This window comes from Oncorhynchus mykiss, chromosome 15 (genome assembly GCF_057628025.1).
Source record: "Oncorhynchus mykiss isolate SJ-2025 chromosome 15, ASM5762802v1, whole genome shotgun sequence".
In the NCBI taxonomy this organism is placed as follows: domain Eukaryota; kingdom Metazoa; phylum Chordata; class Actinopteri; order Salmoniformes; family Salmonidae; genus Oncorhynchus; species Oncorhynchus mykiss.
In genome coordinates, this window is record NC_143036.1 from 620,001 (window position 1) to 639,538 (window position 19,538).

At 45.2% G+C, this 19,538-nt stretch overlaps 1 protein-coding gene and 1 long non-coding RNA gene across 2 annotated transcripts in view; both read right to left on the reverse strand.

The window, feature by feature from the left end:
* The window catches only part of LOC149977361 (uncharacterized), a 290,909-nt gene that overhangs the window by 104,792 nt on the left and 166,579 nt on the right, over positions 1-19,538 (reverse strand). The window lies entirely within an intron of this gene.
* The window catches only part of vipr1b (vasoactive intestinal peptide receptor 1b), a 196,626-nt gene continuing 177,679 nt past the window's right edge, over positions 592-19,538 (reverse strand). The window contains 4 exon segments of the mRNA NM_001124642.1: positions 592-1,439; positions 6,914-6,955; positions 8,951-9,080; positions 16,643-16,734. Of these exon segments, the coding sequence (NP_001118114.2) occupies positions 1,212-1,439; positions 6,914-6,955; positions 8,951-9,080; positions 16,643-16,734 (492 nt within the window). The 3' untranslated portion in view covers positions 592-1,211.

The window sequence follows — 19,538 nt, forward strand, 5'->3', positions numbered from 1 at the left end:
GCTTTAAACTTCTTCACAACAGTATCTCGCACCTGCCTGGTGTGTTCCTTGTTCTTCATGATGCTCTCTGCGCTTTTAACGGACCTCTGAGACTATCACAGTGCAGGTGCATTTATACGAAGACTTGATTACACACAGGTGGATTGTATTTATCATCATTAGTCATTTAGGTCAACATTGGATCATTCAGAGATCCTCACTGAACTTCTGGAGAGAGTTTGCTGCACTGAAAGTAAAGGGGCTGAATAATTTTGCACGCCCAATTTTTCAGTTTTTGATTTGTTAAAAAAGTTTGAAATATCCAATAAATGTGGTTCCACTTCATGATTGTGTCCCACTTGTTGTTGATTCTTCACAAAAAAATACAGTTTTATATCTTTATGTTTGAAGCCTGAAATGTGGCAAAAGGTCGCAAAGTTCAAGGGGGCCGAATACTTTCGCAAGGCACTGTATGTGTATCTGTGTGTGTGTATCTCTGTATGTGTGTATATGTGTGTGTGTATCTCTGTGTGTGTGTGTGTGTGTGTATGTGTGTATATGTGTGTATATGTGTGTGTGTATCTCTGTATCTCTGTATTTTTATTTTTTTAATTTCACCTTTATTTAACCAGCAGGTTGAGAACAAGTTCTCATGAGGTAGTTGGATGGGCTATTTACAGATGGGCTATGTACAGGTGCAGTGATCGGAAAGCTGCTCTGACAGCTGGTGCTTAAAGCTAGTGAGGGAGATATGAGTCTCCAGCTTCAGTGATTTTTGCAGTTTGTTCCAGTCATTGGCAGCAGAGAACTGGAAGGAAAGGCGGCCAAAGGAAGTGTTGGCTTTGGGGGTGACCATTGAGATATACCTGCTGGAGCGTGTGCTATGGGTGGGTGCTGCTATGGTGACCTGTGAGCTGAGATAAGGCAGAGCTTTACCTAGCAAAGACTTATAGATGACTTGGAGCCAGTGGGTTTGGCGACGAGAGTGTAGCGAGGGCCAGCCAATAAGAGCATACAGGTCACAGTGGTGGGTAGTATATGGGGCATTGTTGACAAAACGGATGGCACTGTGATAGACTACATCCAGTTTGCTGAGTAGAGTGGTGGAGGCTATTTTGTAAATTACATCGCCGAAGTCAAGGATCGGTAGGATAGTCAGTTTTACGAGTGTATGTTTGGCAACATGAGTGTGTGTATGTGTGTGTGTCTCTCTCTCTCTCTTTCTCTGTGTGTCAGATCATTGAGGAGTCATCCTGGCAGAGGGGGAGAGAGGAGGGAGAGGGGAGAGGAGGGGGGCAGGAGGAGGATACGCGGCGTGTCGTTGGGCTGCAGCTCAACATTGAGATCTGAGTGGTGCCGGTACTGTTCCCCATAGAGGGGTGCTGGTGCTTAGTGGTGTCAGAACCCATGTGGTGCTGCAGGTTCCACCACCTCCACTTCCTCTTCATCTCAGACTGCACCTGGGGTAGGAGGAGAGGAGAGGGAGAGGGGTAGGGGGCGGAGGGGGGAGGGAGGCGAGGGGAGAGAGAGGAAATGGGAGGGGAGAGCCGGGGAGGGGGAGAGAGGAGGGAGAGGGGAGGAGGGCGAGGAGAGAGAGGAGGGAGAGGGGAGAGGAGGGGGAAGGGAGAGACAAGGAGGGGGAGAGGGGGAGGAGGGGGAAAGAGGGGGAGAGAGGAGGAAGAGGATAAATTGAACGAGAGGAGGAGGAGGAGGGGTGGGGATAAGAGATCGCTGTCAGTTATATTTATTAAGTATCTCATGATAAACTGTAGACCTCAATACTTACCTAGAGAGTTTTCATCTGCATTTTTCATAGCTGTCTATATACCACCACAAACCGATGCTGACACTGAACTCAATGAGTTGTATACGGCCATAAGCAAAGAGGAAAGTTCTCATCCAAAGGCAACTCGCCCTCCACTTGGCAAATCTGACCATAACTATCCTCCTTATTCCTGCTTACAAGCTCAAATTAAAGCCAGAAGCACCAGTGACTCTGTCAATAAGTAAGTTGTCAGACAAAGCAGATGCTAAGCTACAAGCCGGTTTTGCTAGCACAGACTGGAAAATGTTCCGGGATTCTTCAGATGGCATTGAGGAGTACAGCACATCAGTCACTGGCGTCATTAATAAGTGCATCGATGACGTCGTCCCTGACCGAGTCTGTAACACCAACATGTTTCAAGCAGACCACCATAGTCCCTGTCCCCAAAAACCCTCGGGGCGGCAGGGTAGCCTAGTGGTTAGAGCGTTGGACTAGTAACCGGAAGGTTGCAAGTTCAAACCCTCGTTCTGCCCCTGAACAGGCAGTTGACCCACTGTTCCTAGGCCGTCATTGAAAATAAGAATTAGTTCTTAACTGACTTGCCTGGTTAAATAAAGGAAAAATAAAATGACAAACCCGTAGCACTCACGTCCGTAGCCATGAAGTGCTTTGAAAGGTTGGTAATGTCTCACATTAACACCATTATCCCAGAAACCCTAGACCCACTCCAATTCACATACCGCCCCGACAGATCCACAGATGTTGCAATCTCTATTGCACTCCACACTGCCCTTTCCCATCTGGACAAAAGGAACAACTATGTGAGAATGCTATTCATTGATTACAGCTCAGCGTTCAACACCAGTGTCCTCAAAGCTCATCACTAAGCTATGGACCCTCATGAATGCATGGCCAAGTTTGCTGATGACACAACAGTGGTCATCAACAACGATGAGACAGCCTATAGGAAGGAGGTCAGAGACTTGGCTGTGTGGTGCCAGGACAACAACCTCTCCCTCAACGTGGTCAATACAAAGGAGATGATTGTGGACTACATGGAAAAGGAGGACCGAGCATGCCCCCATTCTCATCGACGAGGCTGCAGTGGAGCAGGTTGAGAGCTTCAAGTTCCTTGGTAACCACATCACCAACAAACTGACATGGTCCAAGCACACCAAGACAGTCATTAAGAGTGCCTATTCCCCCCCCAGCAGACAATATTTGACATGGGTCCTCAGATCCCCAAAAGGTTCTACAGCTGCACCATCAAGAGCATCCTGACTGGTTGCATCACTGCCTGGAATGGCAACTGCTCGGCCTCCGACCGCAAGGTACTACAGAGGGTAGTGCGTACGGCCCAGTATATCACTTGGGCCAAGCTTCCTGCCATCCAGGACCTCTATACCAGGCAGTGTCAGGAAGGTCTTAAAAATTGTCAAAGACTCCAGCCACCCTAGTCATAGACTGTTCACTCTGCTACCGCACGGCAAACAGTGCCGGAGTGCCAAGTCTTGGTCCAGAAGGCTTCTTAACAGCTTCTACCCCCAAGCTATAGGACTCCTGAACAGCTAATCAGACCCCTCTAGGGGCAGTATTGTCAGGAAAAGATGTCCCAGGTCTACACTGGGCTATTGTCTCTAATCTGTCCCAGGTCTACACTGGGCTATTGTCTCTAATCTGTCCCAGGTTTACACTGGGCTATTGTCTCTAATCTGTCCCAAACAACACCAAAGAGGAAGAGACTGCAGAGGAAGAGACTGCAGAGGAAGAGACTGCAGAGGAAGAGACCACAGAGGACAACACCAAAGAGGAAGAGACCGCAGAGGAAGAGACCGCAGATGAAGAGACTGCAGAGGAAGAGACTGCAGAGGAAGAGACTGCAGAGGAAGAGACTGCAGAGGAAGAGACTGCAGAGGAAGAGACTGCAGAGGAAGAGACAGCAGAGGAAGAGACTGCAGAGGAAGAGACTGCAGAGGAAGTGACCGCAGAGGAAGAGACCACAGAGGACAACTGTTATGGGATTTTTTATGAATAATGACTAAATGAGATATACGGCACTATAACTGGCAAGAAGTCTATCCTGTCTTTCTAGTAGTGTTAAATAATGTTTGTTCATTAGGAAAGGGTTATATGGCATGTACCTACGAAGAAAGGAGTCTATGTGGGGGTAGAAGGAGTACGGAGAGGAGCATTAACCTATGTTGGAACCAACCTGGATGTAAATCTGTGGAGATAAGAGAGGCCAGGGAGAGTCCCACCAGAGTTCTAGTATCTGGGGGAGCCTGGAACTGTCAGCTGAGTGGTTATAAACTGTGGTTAGACTCATGAGAAAATCCCTATGTTTGTGTGTATGTATGTGCGTAGGTTAGAATGGTATTAAAGGAATGTATTTGTGAAAACTCTCGCAAATAAATCGGGATCTGATCAATTGTGAGCTGGGAATTCTGTCTGTTTTATTTCAGACCAGAACTTTACAACCTCTGGGTATCAGACAGATAAAGATAATTGGAATTGATAAACATTGATTACAAAACTACTTAACAACAACACCAAAGAGGAAGAGACCGCACAGGACGAGACCGCAGAGGATGAGACCGCAGAGGACGAGACCGCAGAGGAAGAGACAGCAGAGGAAGAGACAGCAGAGGAAGTGACAGCAGAGGAAGAGACAGCAGAGGACGAGACAGCAGAGGAAGAGACAGCAGAGGAAGAGACAGCAGAGGACGAGACAGCAGAGGAAGAGACAGCAGAGGAAGAGACAGCAGAGGAAGAGACAGCAGAGGAAGAGACAGCAGAGGAAGTGACAGCAGAGGACGAGACCGCAGAGGACGAGACCGCAGAGGGAGAGACCGCAGAGGGAGAGACCGCAGAGGGATAGATGAAAGAGGAATAGACCGCAGAGGACGAGACCGCAGAGGAAGAGACAGCAGAGGAAGTGACAGCAGAGGACGAGACCGCAGAGGACGAGACCGCAGAGGGAGAGACCGCAGAGGGAGAGACCGCAGAGGGAGAGACCGCAGAGGGATAGATGAAAGAGGAATAGACCGCAGAGGACGAGACCGCAGAGGACGAGACCACAGAGGGAGAGACCGCAGAGGACGAGACCACAGAGGGAGAGACCGAAGAGGACGAGACCACAGAGGACGAGACCGCAGAGGACGAGACCGCAGAGGACGAGACCACAGAGGGAGAGACCGAAGAGGACGAGACCACAGAGGACGAGACCGCAGAGGACGAGACCGCAGAGGACGAGACCACAGAGGGAGAGACCGCAGAGGACGAGACCACAGAGGACGAGACCGCAGAGGACAAGACCGCAGAGGACGAGACCACAGAGGGAGAGACCGAAGAGGACGAGACCGCAGAGGACGAGACCGCAGAGGACGAGACCACAGAGAGAGAGACCGCAGAGGACGAGACCACAGAGGACGAGACCGCAGAGGACAAGACCGCAGAGGACGAGACCGCAGAGGACGAGACCGCAGAGGACGAGACCGCAGAGGACAAGACCGCAGAGGACGAGACCGCAGAGGACGAGACCGTAGAGGACGAGACCGCAGAGGACGAGACCACAGAGGGAGAGACCGCAGAGGACGAGACCACAGAGGACGAGACCGCAGAGGACAAGACCGCAGAGGGAGAGACCGCAGAGGACGAGACCACAGAGGGAGAGACCGCAGAGGACGAGACCACAGAGGGAGAGACCGCAGAGGACGAGACCACAGAGGGAGAGACAGCAGAGGACGAGACAGCAGAGGACGAGACCGCAGAGGAAGAGACCGCAGAGGAATAGACCGCAGAGGAAGAGACCGCAGAGGGAGAGACCGCAGAGGGATAGACGAAAGAGGAATAGACCGCAGAGGACGAGACCGCAGAGGGAGGGACCGCAGAGGGATAGACGAAAGAGGACGAGGCCACAGAGGACGAGACCGCAGAGGGAGAGACCGCAGAGGACGAGACCGCAGAGGACGACACCACAGAGGACGAGACCACAGAGGGAGAGACCGCAGAGGACGAGACCGCAGAGGACGAGACCGCAGAGGACGAGACCGCAGAGGACGAGACCGCAGAGGACGAGACCATAGAGGACAAGACCACAGAGGGAGAGACCACAGAGGGAGAGACCGCAGAGAACGAGACCACAGAGGACGAGACCGCAGAGGAATAGACCGCAGAGAAAGAGACCGCAGAGGACAACACCACAGAGGGAGAGACCGCAGAGGACGAGACCGCAGAGGACGAGACCGCAGAGGACGAGACCGCAGAGGACGAGACCGCAGAGGACGAGACCGCAGAGGGAGAGACCGCAGAGGACGAGACCGCAGAGGACGAGACCGCAGAGGACGAGACCGCAGAGGACGAGACCGCAGAGGACGAGACCATAGAGGACAAGACCACAGAGGGAGAGACCACAGAGGGAGAGACCGCAGAGAAGGAGACCACAGAGGACGAGACCGCAGAGGAATAGACCGCAGAGAAAGAGACCGCAGAGGACAACACCACAGAGGGAGAGACCGCAGAGGACGAGACCGCAGAGGACGAGACCGCAGAGGACAAGACGACAGAGGGAGAGACCGCAGAGCAATATGAGATGGGGAGTTCCATGTAATGATGGCTCTATATAATACTGTACACTTTCTTGAATATGTTCTGGATTTGTGGACTGTGAAAAGACCCCTGGGGGCATGTCTGGTGGGGTAAGTGTGTGTGTCAGAGCTGTGTGTAAGTTGACTATGCAAACAATTTGGGATTTAACATAGTAATGTTTCTTATAAAAAGAAGAAGTGATGCTGTCAGTCTCTCCTCAACTCTTAGCCAAGAGAGACTGGCACAGTATTTATATCAGCCCTCTGATTACAATGAAGAGCAGAACGTGTCGCTCTGTTGTTTGCCACCTGCAGCTTAACTAGGTCTTTCCTTGCAGCACTCAACCACAAAACAGGACATTAATACATATAAATAGAATGAATATAACTGACAGATCTTTGACTTCCGTTCTATTTCTATTTCTATGCATCCAATAGGCGAAATCCAGATAGATCACTTTTGAAAAACTGGGCCTTAAACACACTGCCCTCCTAACCCTAATCCTGCTTCATGTAAACTCAGGTGTTAAGCAGGTGCAGTGTGTTTATAACAGTAGTGTGTGAACGTCAGGGTGGCTCTTACCTCTCCGTTTAAGAAGCAGTAGAGAACAGCAACCGCAAATCCCTAGGGAAAGGAAGAACAGAAAGAGCATTAGCTGTCTGTTATAGTCACCCTAACCCTGGGGAGAGCAGAGTCTGGTACATGAACCCAGTGTACCCTGTTATTCTGTTGTTCATAACAATACAAGGCAGGTAGCCTAGTGGTTAAGAGGTTGGGCCAGTAAACTATACTGCACCGACACTGCACATATACTACACCTACTATACGTATACTTTGTCTATACTACATCTATACTACACTTATACGGCATCTATATCACATCTATACTGCACCTATACTACACCTATACTGCATCTATATCACACCTATACTACACCTATACTGTGCCTATACTACACCTAGACTACACCTATACTACACCGATACTGCACATATACTACACCTAGACTACACCTATACTACACCTATACTACACCTATACTGTGCCTAGACTACACCTATACTACACCTATACTGTGCCTATACTACACCTAGACTACACCTATACTACACCGATACTGCACATATACTACACCTAGACTACACCTATACTACACCTATACTGCATCTATATCACACCTATACTACACCTATACTGTGCCTATACTACACCTAGACTACACCTATACTACACCTATACTACACCGATACTGCACATATACTACACCTAGACTACACCTATACTACACCTATACTACACCTATACTGTGCCTAGACTACACCTATACTACACCTATACTACACCTATACTGTGCCTATACTACACCTATACTGCACCGATACTGCACATATACTACACCGATACTGCACATATACTACACCTAGACTACACCTAGACTACACCTATACTACACCTATACTACACCTAGACTACACCTATACTACACCTATACTACACCTATACTACACCTAGACTACACCTATACTACACCTATACTACACCTATACTACACCTAGACTACACCTATACTACACCTATACTGTGCCTATACTACACCTATACTGTGCCTATACTACACCTATACTGCACCGATACTGCACATATACTACACCGATACTGCACATATACTACACCTAGACTACACCTATACTACACCTAGACTACACCTATACTACACCTAGACTACACCTAGACTACACCTAGACTACACCTATACTACACCTAGACTACACCTATACTACACCTATACTACACCTATACTACACCTAGACTACACCTATACTACACCTATACTGTGCCTATACTACACCTATACTGTGCCTATACTACACCTAGACTACACCTATACTACACCTATACTGTGCCTATGCTATGGGAATTGATGGGAAATGATGTAAATATATCACTAGCCACTTTAAACAATGCTACCTTATATAATGTTACTTACCCTACATTATTCATCTCATATGTATACGTATATACTGTACTCTATATCATCGACTGTATCCTTATGTAATACATGTATCACTAGCCACTTTAAACTATGCCACTTTGTTTACATACTCATCTCATATGTATATACTGTACTCGATACCATCTACTGTATCTTGCCTATGCTGCTCTGTACCATCACTCATTCATATATCCTTATGTACATATTCTTTATCCCCTTACACTGTGTACAAGACAGTAGTTTTGGAATTGTTAGTTAGATTACTTGTTATTACTGCATTGTCGGAACTAGAAGCACAAGCATTTCGCTACACTCGCATTAACATCTGCTAACCATGTGTATGTGACAAATAAAATTTGATTTGATTTGATTTGCTACACCTATACTACACCGATACTGCACCTATACTACACCTATACTACACCTATACTGCATCTATATCACACCTATACTACGCCTATACCGTGCCTATACTACACCTATACTGCACCTATACTACACCTATACTGCATCAATACTATACCTATACTACATCTATACTACACCTGAAGAGCTGAAACCGTGGAAATTAAAAACATTTTGAGGGGAAAGTTAGCTGAATTTTGCAAACCTAGTGGTTCCATACCTGGAATGATCCCAGTATGAGGTCGAAGACCAGCCGTTGCTCTGTGTTCACCTGCTCTGGGATGAAGGCAAACACGATGAAGTTGATCCCAAAAAGAGGGATCAGCAGCAGGGTGGACTTGGCCAGCCTCCTACACAGAACAACAAAGAGAACAGAAACTCAAGAAGTAACTTTATGACCTAATTATTCAACAATCTCATTCATTCTTTTACACATCAAGCGAACTTCAAGTAGCTTTATGACTAGTAGCTAGTTGTTAATCAGTCTCATTAATCCTTCTACACAGAACATCAAGAGAATATCAAGAAAAGTAGCCACAGAAAGCTGAGCTCTAAACCACAGAGAGTTGAGCCTCTAAACCACAGAGAGTTGAGCCTCTAAACCACAGAGAGTTGAGCCACTTAACCACAGAGAGTTGAGCCTCTAAACCACAGAGAGTTGAGCTACTAAACCACAGAGAGTTGAGCCACTTAACCACAGAGAGTTGAGCTACTAAACCACAGACAGCTGAGCCACTAAACCACAGAGAGTTGAGCCACTTAACCACAGAGAGTTGAGCCACTAAACCACAGAGAGTTGAGCTACTAAACCACAGACAGCTGAGCCACTTAACCACAGAGAGTTGAGCTACTAAACCACAGAGAGTTGAGCCACTAAACCAGAGAGAGTTGAGCCTCTAAACCAAAGACAGCTGAGCCACTAAACCACAGAGAGCTGAGCCACTAAACCAGAGAGATCTGAGCCTCTAAACCACAGACAGCTGAGCCACTAAACCACAGAGAGCTGAGCCACTAAACCAGAGAGCTGAGCCTCTAAACCACAGACAGCTGAGCCACTAAACCACAGAGAGTTGAGCCTCTAAACCACAGACAGCTGAGCCACTAAACCAGAGAGAGCTGAGCCACTAAACCACAGAGAGCTGATCCACTAAACCAGAGAGAGCTGAGCCTCTAAACCACAGACAGCTGAGCCACTAAACCACAGAGAGTTGAGCCACTAAACCACAGAGTGCTGGGCTCTACATCACAGGGAGCTGAGCTCTACATTTCAGCAGTATAATGTCAAGGCATTTTGCCATGCCTCTGAGGTTCTGAGTTTCTGGGGGTCGGTCGGCATTGGTTGACGTGATCAGCTTCCTGATGAGGAGTTTGTTGGTCGTGGAGGTGGTTGCCTATGGTAACACGACTACTGGGGGTCTTAATGCTCCGTGCGTGTTGTTATGAGGCGGCATGGAAACAGCAGAGGTTGTTGCTCACACTCAGAACAGCTATATATAATGTGGAACCTGCTGGCAGCGCTCCCATCCACTGCTTAGCTTATTTTAGTGAGCATTAGTTTACTAGTTTCACTCTTGTCTTTTTCTTCATGGCAATGATTCTGCTATATAAAAGAAGGGTCTATTTGAAATAACTGTGATATGTGTCATGCTTATCCCGCTCCCTCTCGCCAGTGTTCAACGTCGCAGGTCTACTAATCCCTGGCCCTGGCAACCATCATTACGCGGCAGGGCAGCCTAGTGGTTAGAGCGTTGGACTAGTAAGCGAAAGGTTGCAAGTTCAAATCCCCGAGCTGACAAGGTACAAATCTGTCGTTCTGCCCCTGAACAGGCAGTCAACCCACTGTTCCTAGGCCGTCATTGAAAATAAGAATGTGTTCTTAACTGACTTGCCTAGTTAAATAAAGGTAAATAAAACAATAAAAAAATTACGCACACCTTCTCCCCATCATTACGCACACCTTCTCCCCATCATTACGCACACATGCTCCCCATCATTGCGCACACCTGGACTTCATCGTCACCTTGATCACCTTCCCTTTATGTTAGTACGACTAAAGCCATACTAATGAGTAGTGGTTAGATTCATACTAACGCGTACTGTTTGGACAAGAGCAATACTAACGACTACTGGTTGGACTAGAGCTATATTAACTAGTACTGGTTAGAGTTGAGACATACTAACGAGTGCTGGTTGGACTATAGCCATACTAACGAGTACTGGTTGGACTAGAGCCATAGTAATGAGTACTGGTGAGAGCTTTACTAAGGAGTACTGGTTGAACTTGACAGATACTATGAAAACTTGTTGGACTAGAGCTATACTAACGATTACTGGTTAGAGCCATACTAACAAGGACTTTTTGGACTTGAGCTATACTAACGTGTACTGGTTGGACTAGTCAAGTCAAATAAAAGTTTATTTGTCACGTGCGCTGAATACAACAGGTGCAGTAGACCTTACAGTGAAATGCTTACTTACAGTCTCTGACCAATAGTTTGGAAAAAAGGTATGTGTGTGTGTGTGTGTAGGTAAGTAAAGAAATAAAACAACAGTAAAAAGACATTTGAAAATAACAGTAGCAAGGCTACATACAGACACCTGTTAGTCAGGCTTATTGAGGTAGTATGTACATGTGGGTATGGTTAAAGTGACTGCATATATGATGAATAGAGAGTAGCAGTAGCTTAATAAGAGGGGTTGGTGGGTGGTGGGACAAAATGCAGATAGCCTGGTTAGCCAATGTGCGGGAGCACTGGTTGGTCGGCCCAATTGAGGTTGTATGTACATGAATGTATAGTTAAAGTGACTATGCATATATGATAAACAGAGAGTAGCAGCAGCTTAAAAGAGGGGTTGGGGGGGGGGGGCTCACAATGCAAATAGTCCGGGTAACCATTTGGTTACCTGTTCAGGAGTCTTATGGCTTGGGGGTAAAAACTGTTGAGAAGCCTTTTTGTCCTAGACTTGGCACTCCGGTACCGCTTGCCATGCGGTAGTAGAGAGAACAGACTATGACTGGGGTGGCTGGTGTCTTTTACAATATTTAGGGCCTTCCTCTGACACCGCCTGGTGTAGAGGTCCTGGATGGCAGGCAGCTTTGCCTCAGTGATGTACTGGGCCGTACGCACTACCCTCTGAAGTGCCGAGCAATTGCCGTACCAGGCAGTGATGCAACCGGTCAGGATGCTCTCGATGTTGCAGCTGTAGAACCTTTTGAGGAACTCAGGACCCATGCCAAATCTTTTTCGTTTCTTGAGGGGGAATAGGCTTTGTCGTGCCCTCTTCACGACTGTCTTGGTGTGTTTGGACCATTCTAGTTTGTTGTTGATGTGGATACCAAGGAAATTGAAGCTCTCAACCTGCTCCACTACAGCCCCGTCGATGAGAATGGGGGTGTGCTCGGTGCTCCTTTTCCTGTAGTCCACAATCATCTCCTTAGTCTTGGTTACGTTGAGGGATAGGTTGTTATTCTGGCACCACCCGGCCAGGTCTCTGATCTCCTCCCTATAGGCTGTCTCGTCGTTGTTGGTGATCAGGCCTACCACTGTTGTGTCGTCTGCAAACCTAATGATGGTGTTGGAGTCGTGCCTGGCCATGCAGTCGTAGTTGAACAGGGAGTACAGGAGGGGACTGAGCACGCACCCCTGGGGAGCTCCCGTGTTGAGGATCAGCATGGCAGATGTCTTGCTACCTACCCTCACCACCTGGGGGCGGCCCGTCAGGAAGTCCAGGATCCAGTTGCAGAGGGAGGTGTTTAGTCCCAGGTTCCTTAGCTTAGTGATGAGCTTGGTGTTGAATGCTGAGCTGTAGTCAATGAATAGCATTCTCACATAGGTGTTCCTTTTGTCCAGGTGGGAAAGGGCAGTGTGGAGTACAATAGAGATTGCATCATCTGTGGATCTGTTTGGGAGGTATGCAAATTGGAGTGGGTCTAGGGTTTCTGGGATAATGGTGTTGATGTGAGCCATTACCAGCCTTTCAAAGCACTTCATGGCTACGGACGTGAGTGCTACGGGTCTGTAGTCATTTAGTCAGGTTGCCTTTGTGTTCTTGGGCACAGGGACTATGGTGGTCTGCTTGAAACATGTTGGTATTACAGACTCAATCAGGGACATGTTGAAAATGTCAGTGAAGACACCTGCCAGTTGGTCAGCACATGCCCGGGGCACACGTCCTGGTAATCCGTCTGGCCCCGCAGCCTTGTGTATGTTGACCTGTTTAAAGGTCTTAAACACATCGGCTACGGAGAGTGTGAGTCGTCCGGAACAGCTTATGCTCTCATGCATGCCTCAGTGTTGCTTGCCTCGAAGCCAGCATAGAAGTGATTTAGGTCATCTGGTAGGCTCGTGTCACTGGGCAGCTCGCGGCTGTGCTTCCCTTCGTAGTCTGTAATAGTTTGCAAGCCCTGCCTCATCAGACGAGCGTCAGAGCCGGTGTGATTCGGTGTGATACAATCTTAGCCCTGTATTGACGCTTTGCCTGCTTGATGGTTCGTCGCAGGGCATAGTGGCATTTTTTGTAACCTTCTGGGTTAGAGTCCCGCACCTTGAAAGTGGCAGCTCTACCCATTAGCTCAGTGCGAATGTTGCCTGTAATCCATGGCTTCTGGTTGGGGTATGTACGTACAGTCACTGTGGGGACGACGTCCTTGATGCACTTATTGATAAAGCCAGTGACTGATGTGGTATATTCCTCAATGTCATCCGAAGAATCCCGGAACATGTTCCAGTCTGTGATAGCAAAACAGTCCTGTAGTGTAGCATCTGCTTCATCTGACCACTTTTTTTTATAGACTGAGTCACTGGTGCTTCCTGATTAAATTTTTGCTTGTAAGCAGGAATCAGGAGGATAGAATTGTGGTCAGATTTGCCAAATGGAGGGCGAGGGAGAGCTTTGTTCGTGTCTCTGTGTGTGGAGTACAGGTGATCTATAATTTTTTTCCCTCTGGTTACACATTTAACATGTTGATAGAGATTTGGTAGAACTGATTTAAGTTTCCCTGCATTAAAGTCTCTGGCCACTATGAGCGCCGCCTCTGGGTGAGCAGTTTCCTGTTTGCTTATTTCCTTATACAGCTGACTGAGTGCGGTCTTAGTGCCAACATCTGTTTGTGGTGGTAAATAAACAGCCACAAAAAGTATAGCTGAGAACTCTCTAGGCAAGTAGTGTGGCCTGCAATTTATCACAATATACTCTACTTCAGGCGAGCAAAATCTAGAGACTTCCTTAGATTTCGTGCACCAGCTGTTATTTACAAATATGCACAGACCGCCCCCCCTCGTCTAACCGGAGTGTGCTGTTCTATCCTGCCGGTGCAGCGTATATCCCGCTAGCTGAATATCCATGTCGTCATTCAGCCACGATTCCGTGAAACATAGGATATTACAGTTTTTGATGTCCCGTTGGTAGGATATTTGTGATTGTACCTCGTCTAGTATATTGTCCAATGATTGCAAGTTGGCGAGTAATATTGACGGTAACGGCAGCTTTCCTTCTCCGGGTCCTGATGAGGCATCCGGCTCTTCGTCCTCTGTACCTGCGTTGCTTCCTCTTGCGAGTAACTGGGATGTCGGCCTTGCCGGGTGTTTGGAGAATATCATGTGAGTCTTGCTTGTTAAAAAAATCTTTGTCTATTCCAAGGTGATCGCTGTCCTGATATCCAGAAGCTCTTTTCTGCCGTAAGAGGTTGCAGAAACATTAGGTACAAAATAAGTTATAAATAACGAAGAAAAAAACCCCCCCACATAATAACACAATTGGTTGGGCGCCCGTAAAACTGATGCCATTTCTTCCGGCGCCATTTCATCTAGTGGCATGCTAACGAGTACTGGTTAGACTAGAGACATACTAATGAGTACTGGTTAGACTAGAGACATACTAATGAGTACTGGTTAGACTAGAGACATACTAATGAGTACTGGTTAGACTAGAGACATACTAATGAGTACTGGTTAGACTAGAGACATACTAATGAGTACCGGTTAGACTAGAGACATACTAATGAGTACTGGTTAGACTAGAGACATACTAATGAGTACCGGTTAGACTAGAGACATACTAATGAGTACCGGTTAGACTAGAGACATACTAATGAGTACCGGTTAGACTAGAGACATACTAATGAGTACCGGTTAGACTAGAGACATACTAATGAGTACCGGTTAGACTAGAGACATACTAATGAGTACTGGTTAGACTAGAGACATACTAATGAGTACCGGTTAGACTAGAGACATACTAATGAGTACCGGTTAGACTAGAGACATACTAATGAGTACCGGTTAGACTAGAGACATACTAATGAGTACCGGTTAGACTAGAGACATACTAACGAGTACTGGTTAGACTAGAGACATACTAATGAGTACCGGTTAGACTAGAGACATACTAATGAGTACCGGTTAGACTAGAGACATACTAATGAGTACCGGTTAGACTAGAGACATACTAATGAGTACCGGTTAGACTAGAGACATACTAATGAGTACCGGTTAGACTAGAGACATACTAATGAGTACCGGTTAGACTAGAGACATACTAATGAGTACCGGTTAGACTAGAGACATACTAATGAGTACCGGTTAGACTAGAGACATACTAATGAGTACCGGTTAGACTAGAGACATACTAATGAGTACTGGTTAGACTAGAGACATACTAATGAGTACTGGTTAGACTAGAGACATACTAATGAGTACTGGTTAGACTAGAGACATACTAATGAGTACTGGTTAGACTAGAGACATACTAATGAGTACCGGTTAGACTAGAGACATACTAATGAGTACCGGTTAGACTAGAGACATACTAATGAGTACCGGTTAGACTAGAGACATACTAATGAGTACCGGTAAGACTAGAGACATACTAATGAGTACCGGTTAGACTAGAGACATACTAATGAGTACTGGTTAGACTAGAGACATACTAACGAGTACTGGTTAGACTAGAGACATACTAACGAGTACTGGTTAGACTAGAGACATACTAATGAGTACTGGTTAGACTAGAGACATACTAACGAGTACTGGTTAGACTAGAGACATACTAATGACTACCGGTTAGACTAGAGACATACTAATGAGTACTGGTTAGACTAGAGACATACTAATGAGTACTGGTTAGACTAGAGACAAACTAATGAGTACTGGTTAGACTAGAGACATACTAATGAGTACCGGTTAGACTAGAGACATACTAATGAGTACTGGTTAGACTAGAGACATACTAATGAGTACTGGTTAGACTAGAGACATACTAATGAGTACTGGTTAGACTAGAGACATACTAATGAGTACTGGTTAGACTAGAGACATATGAATGAGTACCGGTTAGACTAGAGACATACTAATGAGTACTGGTTAGACTAGAGACATACTAATGAGTACCGGTTAGACTAGAGACATACTAATGAGTACTGGTTAGACTAGAGACATACTAATGAGTACTGGTTAGACTAGAGACATACTAATGAGTACCGGTTAGACTAGAGACATACTAATGAGTACTGGTTAGACTAGAGACATACTAATGAGTACTGGTTAGACTAGAGACATACTAATGAGTACTGGTTAGACTAGAGACATACTAATGAGTACCGGTTAGACTAGAGACATACTAATGAGTACCGGTTAGACTAGAGACATACTAATGAGTACTGGTTAGACTAGAGACATACTAATGAGTACTGGTTAGACTAGAGACATACTAATGAGTACTGGTTAGACTAGAGACATACTAATGAGTACTGGTTAGACTAGAGACATACTAATGAGTACTGGTTAGACTAGAGACATACTAATGAGTACTGGTTAGATCCATATTAACGAGAACTGGTTGAACTAGATCTATACTAACAAGTACTGGATAGAGCCATACTTACGAGTACTGGTTGTACTAGAGCTCTACTTACAAGTACTGGTTGGACTCGTTCCTTCCAATGTCTGGACAGTTGACCTTCTGCCGGAGGATCCTGATGATGCAGATGAAGAGGATGAAGTTCATCTGGATGAGATTAAGAGATATTTTGAGATATTTAAATAATACTGAACCCTGTGTGGACTTTTGTCTTCTCTACTCTACTCTGTAGAGTAGACTCTACAAACTCTTTTGGTCTGTTCTCTACTCTAATAAATTACATTGGTGTGTTCTGAATTCCACTCTACTAAACACTACTGAGTTTGTCTGTACTCTACTCTTCTAAACTCTACTAAGCTCTACTGGTGTGTTCTGTACTACACTCTACTAAACTCAACTGTCGAGTTCTGTACTGTACTCTATCATACTAAACTCTACTGGTATGTATTAAACTAAACTCTACTAGTGAGTTCTGTTCTGTACTCGGGTGTTCTGTACTTTACTAAACTCTACTGGTGTGTTCTGCACTCTACTCTACTAAACTCAACTGGTGAGTTCTTTACTTAACTCTATTATACTAAACTCCACCGGTGTGTTCTCTACTAAACTCTACTGGTTCTGTTCTGTACTCTACTAAACTCTACTGGTGTGTTCTCTATTTTACTCTACTAAACTATACTGGTGAGTTCTGTACTGTACTCTTCTAAACTCTACTGGTGTGTCCTGTATTTTACTCTACTAAACTATACTGGTGAGTACTGTACTCTACCGAACTCTACTGGTGATTTCTATACTGTACTCTACTTTACTAAACTCTAATGGTGAATTCTGTTCTGTATTATACTTAACACTACTGCTGAGTTCTGTACTGTACTGTTCTCTACTAAACACTACAAAACTCTACTGGTGTGTTCTGTGATCTACTCTACTGGTGGGTATTTACTGTGCTCCAATAAACTCCAATAAACTATACTTGAGTGTTATGTACTGTACTTTACTTAACTCTACTCTGGTGTTCTGTAATGAACTCTACTATACTGTACTGGTTTGTCATGTACTGCACTATACTAAACTATACAGGTGTGTCCTGTACTGTACTAAATTAAACTCTGCTGGTGTGTTCTGTACTGTACTCTACTAAACTCTACTCGGGTGTTCTATTTTGTACTCTACTAAACTCTACTGGTGTGTACTGTATTGAACTATACTAAACTCTGCTGGTGTGTGCTGTACTGTACTCTACTAAACTCTACTGTTGAGTTCTGTATTGTACTCTACTTGTGTGATCTGTACTGTACTCTACTAAACTGTACTGGTGGGTAATGTATTGTACTCTACTAAACTCTACTGGTGTGTTCTGTATTGTACTCTACTAAATATACTGGCGAGATCTGTACTGTACTCTACTAAACTCTACCATGTGATCTGTTCTGTACTCTACTAAACTCTACAAAATTCTACTCGTAAGTTATGAACTGTATTCTACTAAACTTAACTGGTGAGTTCTGTACTGTACTGTACTCTACTAAACTCTACTGTTGTGTTCTGTACTGTACTCTACTAAACTCTACTGTTGTGTTCTGTACTGTACTCTACTAAACTCTACTGTTGTGTTCTGTACTGTACTCTACTAAACTCTACTGTTGTGTTCTGTACTGTACTCTACTGTTGTGTTCTGTACTGTACTCTACTAAACTATACTGGTGAGTTCTGCACTGAACTCTACTAAGCTCTACTCAGATGTTCTGTTTTGTACTCAACAAAAATATACTCAGGTGTTCTCTACTGTACTCTACTAAGCTCTACTGGTATGATCTGTACTGAACTCTACTACACTCTACTGGTGTGGACTGTACTGAACTCTAATACACTCTACTAAACTCTACTGGTGTGGACTGTACTGAACTCTACTAAACTCTACTGGTGTGATCTGTACTGAACTCTTCCACACTCTAGTGGCTTGATATGTACTGTACTCTACTAAACTCTACTGGTGTGATGTGTACTGTTCTCTACTAAACTCTACTAGTGTGTCCTGTTTTGTACTCTACAAAACTCTACTCGGGTGTTCTGTTTTGTACTCAACTAAACTCTACTCGGGTATTATGTACTGTAATCTACTAACCTCTACTGGTATGATCTGTACCAAACTCTACTAAACTCTAATGGAGTGTTCTGTACTGTACTTTACAAAAATCTACTGTTGTGTTCTATTTTGTACTCTACTAAACTCTACTCGGGTGTTCTGTTTTGTACTCTACTACACTCTACTCGGGTGTTCTGTTTTGTACTCTACTACACTCTACTCGGGTGTTCTGTTTTGTACTCTACTACACTCTACTCGGGTGTTCTGTTTTGTACTCTTCTCAGCTACTGGTGTGATGTGCACTGAACTCTACTAAACTATTCTAAACTCTACTCGGGTGTTCTGTTTTGTACTCCACTAAATTATACTGATGTTTTCTGTACTCTACTTAACTCTACTAGTGTGTTCTGTACTCTGCTTTACTAAACTCTAATAAGCACTACTAAACTCTGCTGGTGAGTTCTGTCCTGTCCTGTACTCTACTAAACTCTACTGGTGTGACGTGTACTGTTCTCTTCTAAACTCTACTGGTGTGATGTCCACTGAATTCTACTAAACTCTACTAGTGTGTCCTGTTTTGTACTCTACTAAACTCTACTGGTTTGATCTGTACTGTACACTACTAAACTCTATTGGTGTGTTCTGTTTTGTACTCTACTAAACTCTACTGGTTTGATCTGTACTGTACACTACTAAACTCTATTGGTGTGTTCTGTTTTGTACTCAACAAAAGTCTACTCGGGTGTTCAGTACTGTACTCTACTAAACTCTACTCGGATGTTCTGTTTTGTATTCAACTAAAATATACTCAGGTGGTCTGTCCTGAACTCTACTAAACTCTACTGGTGTGATCTGTACTGTACTG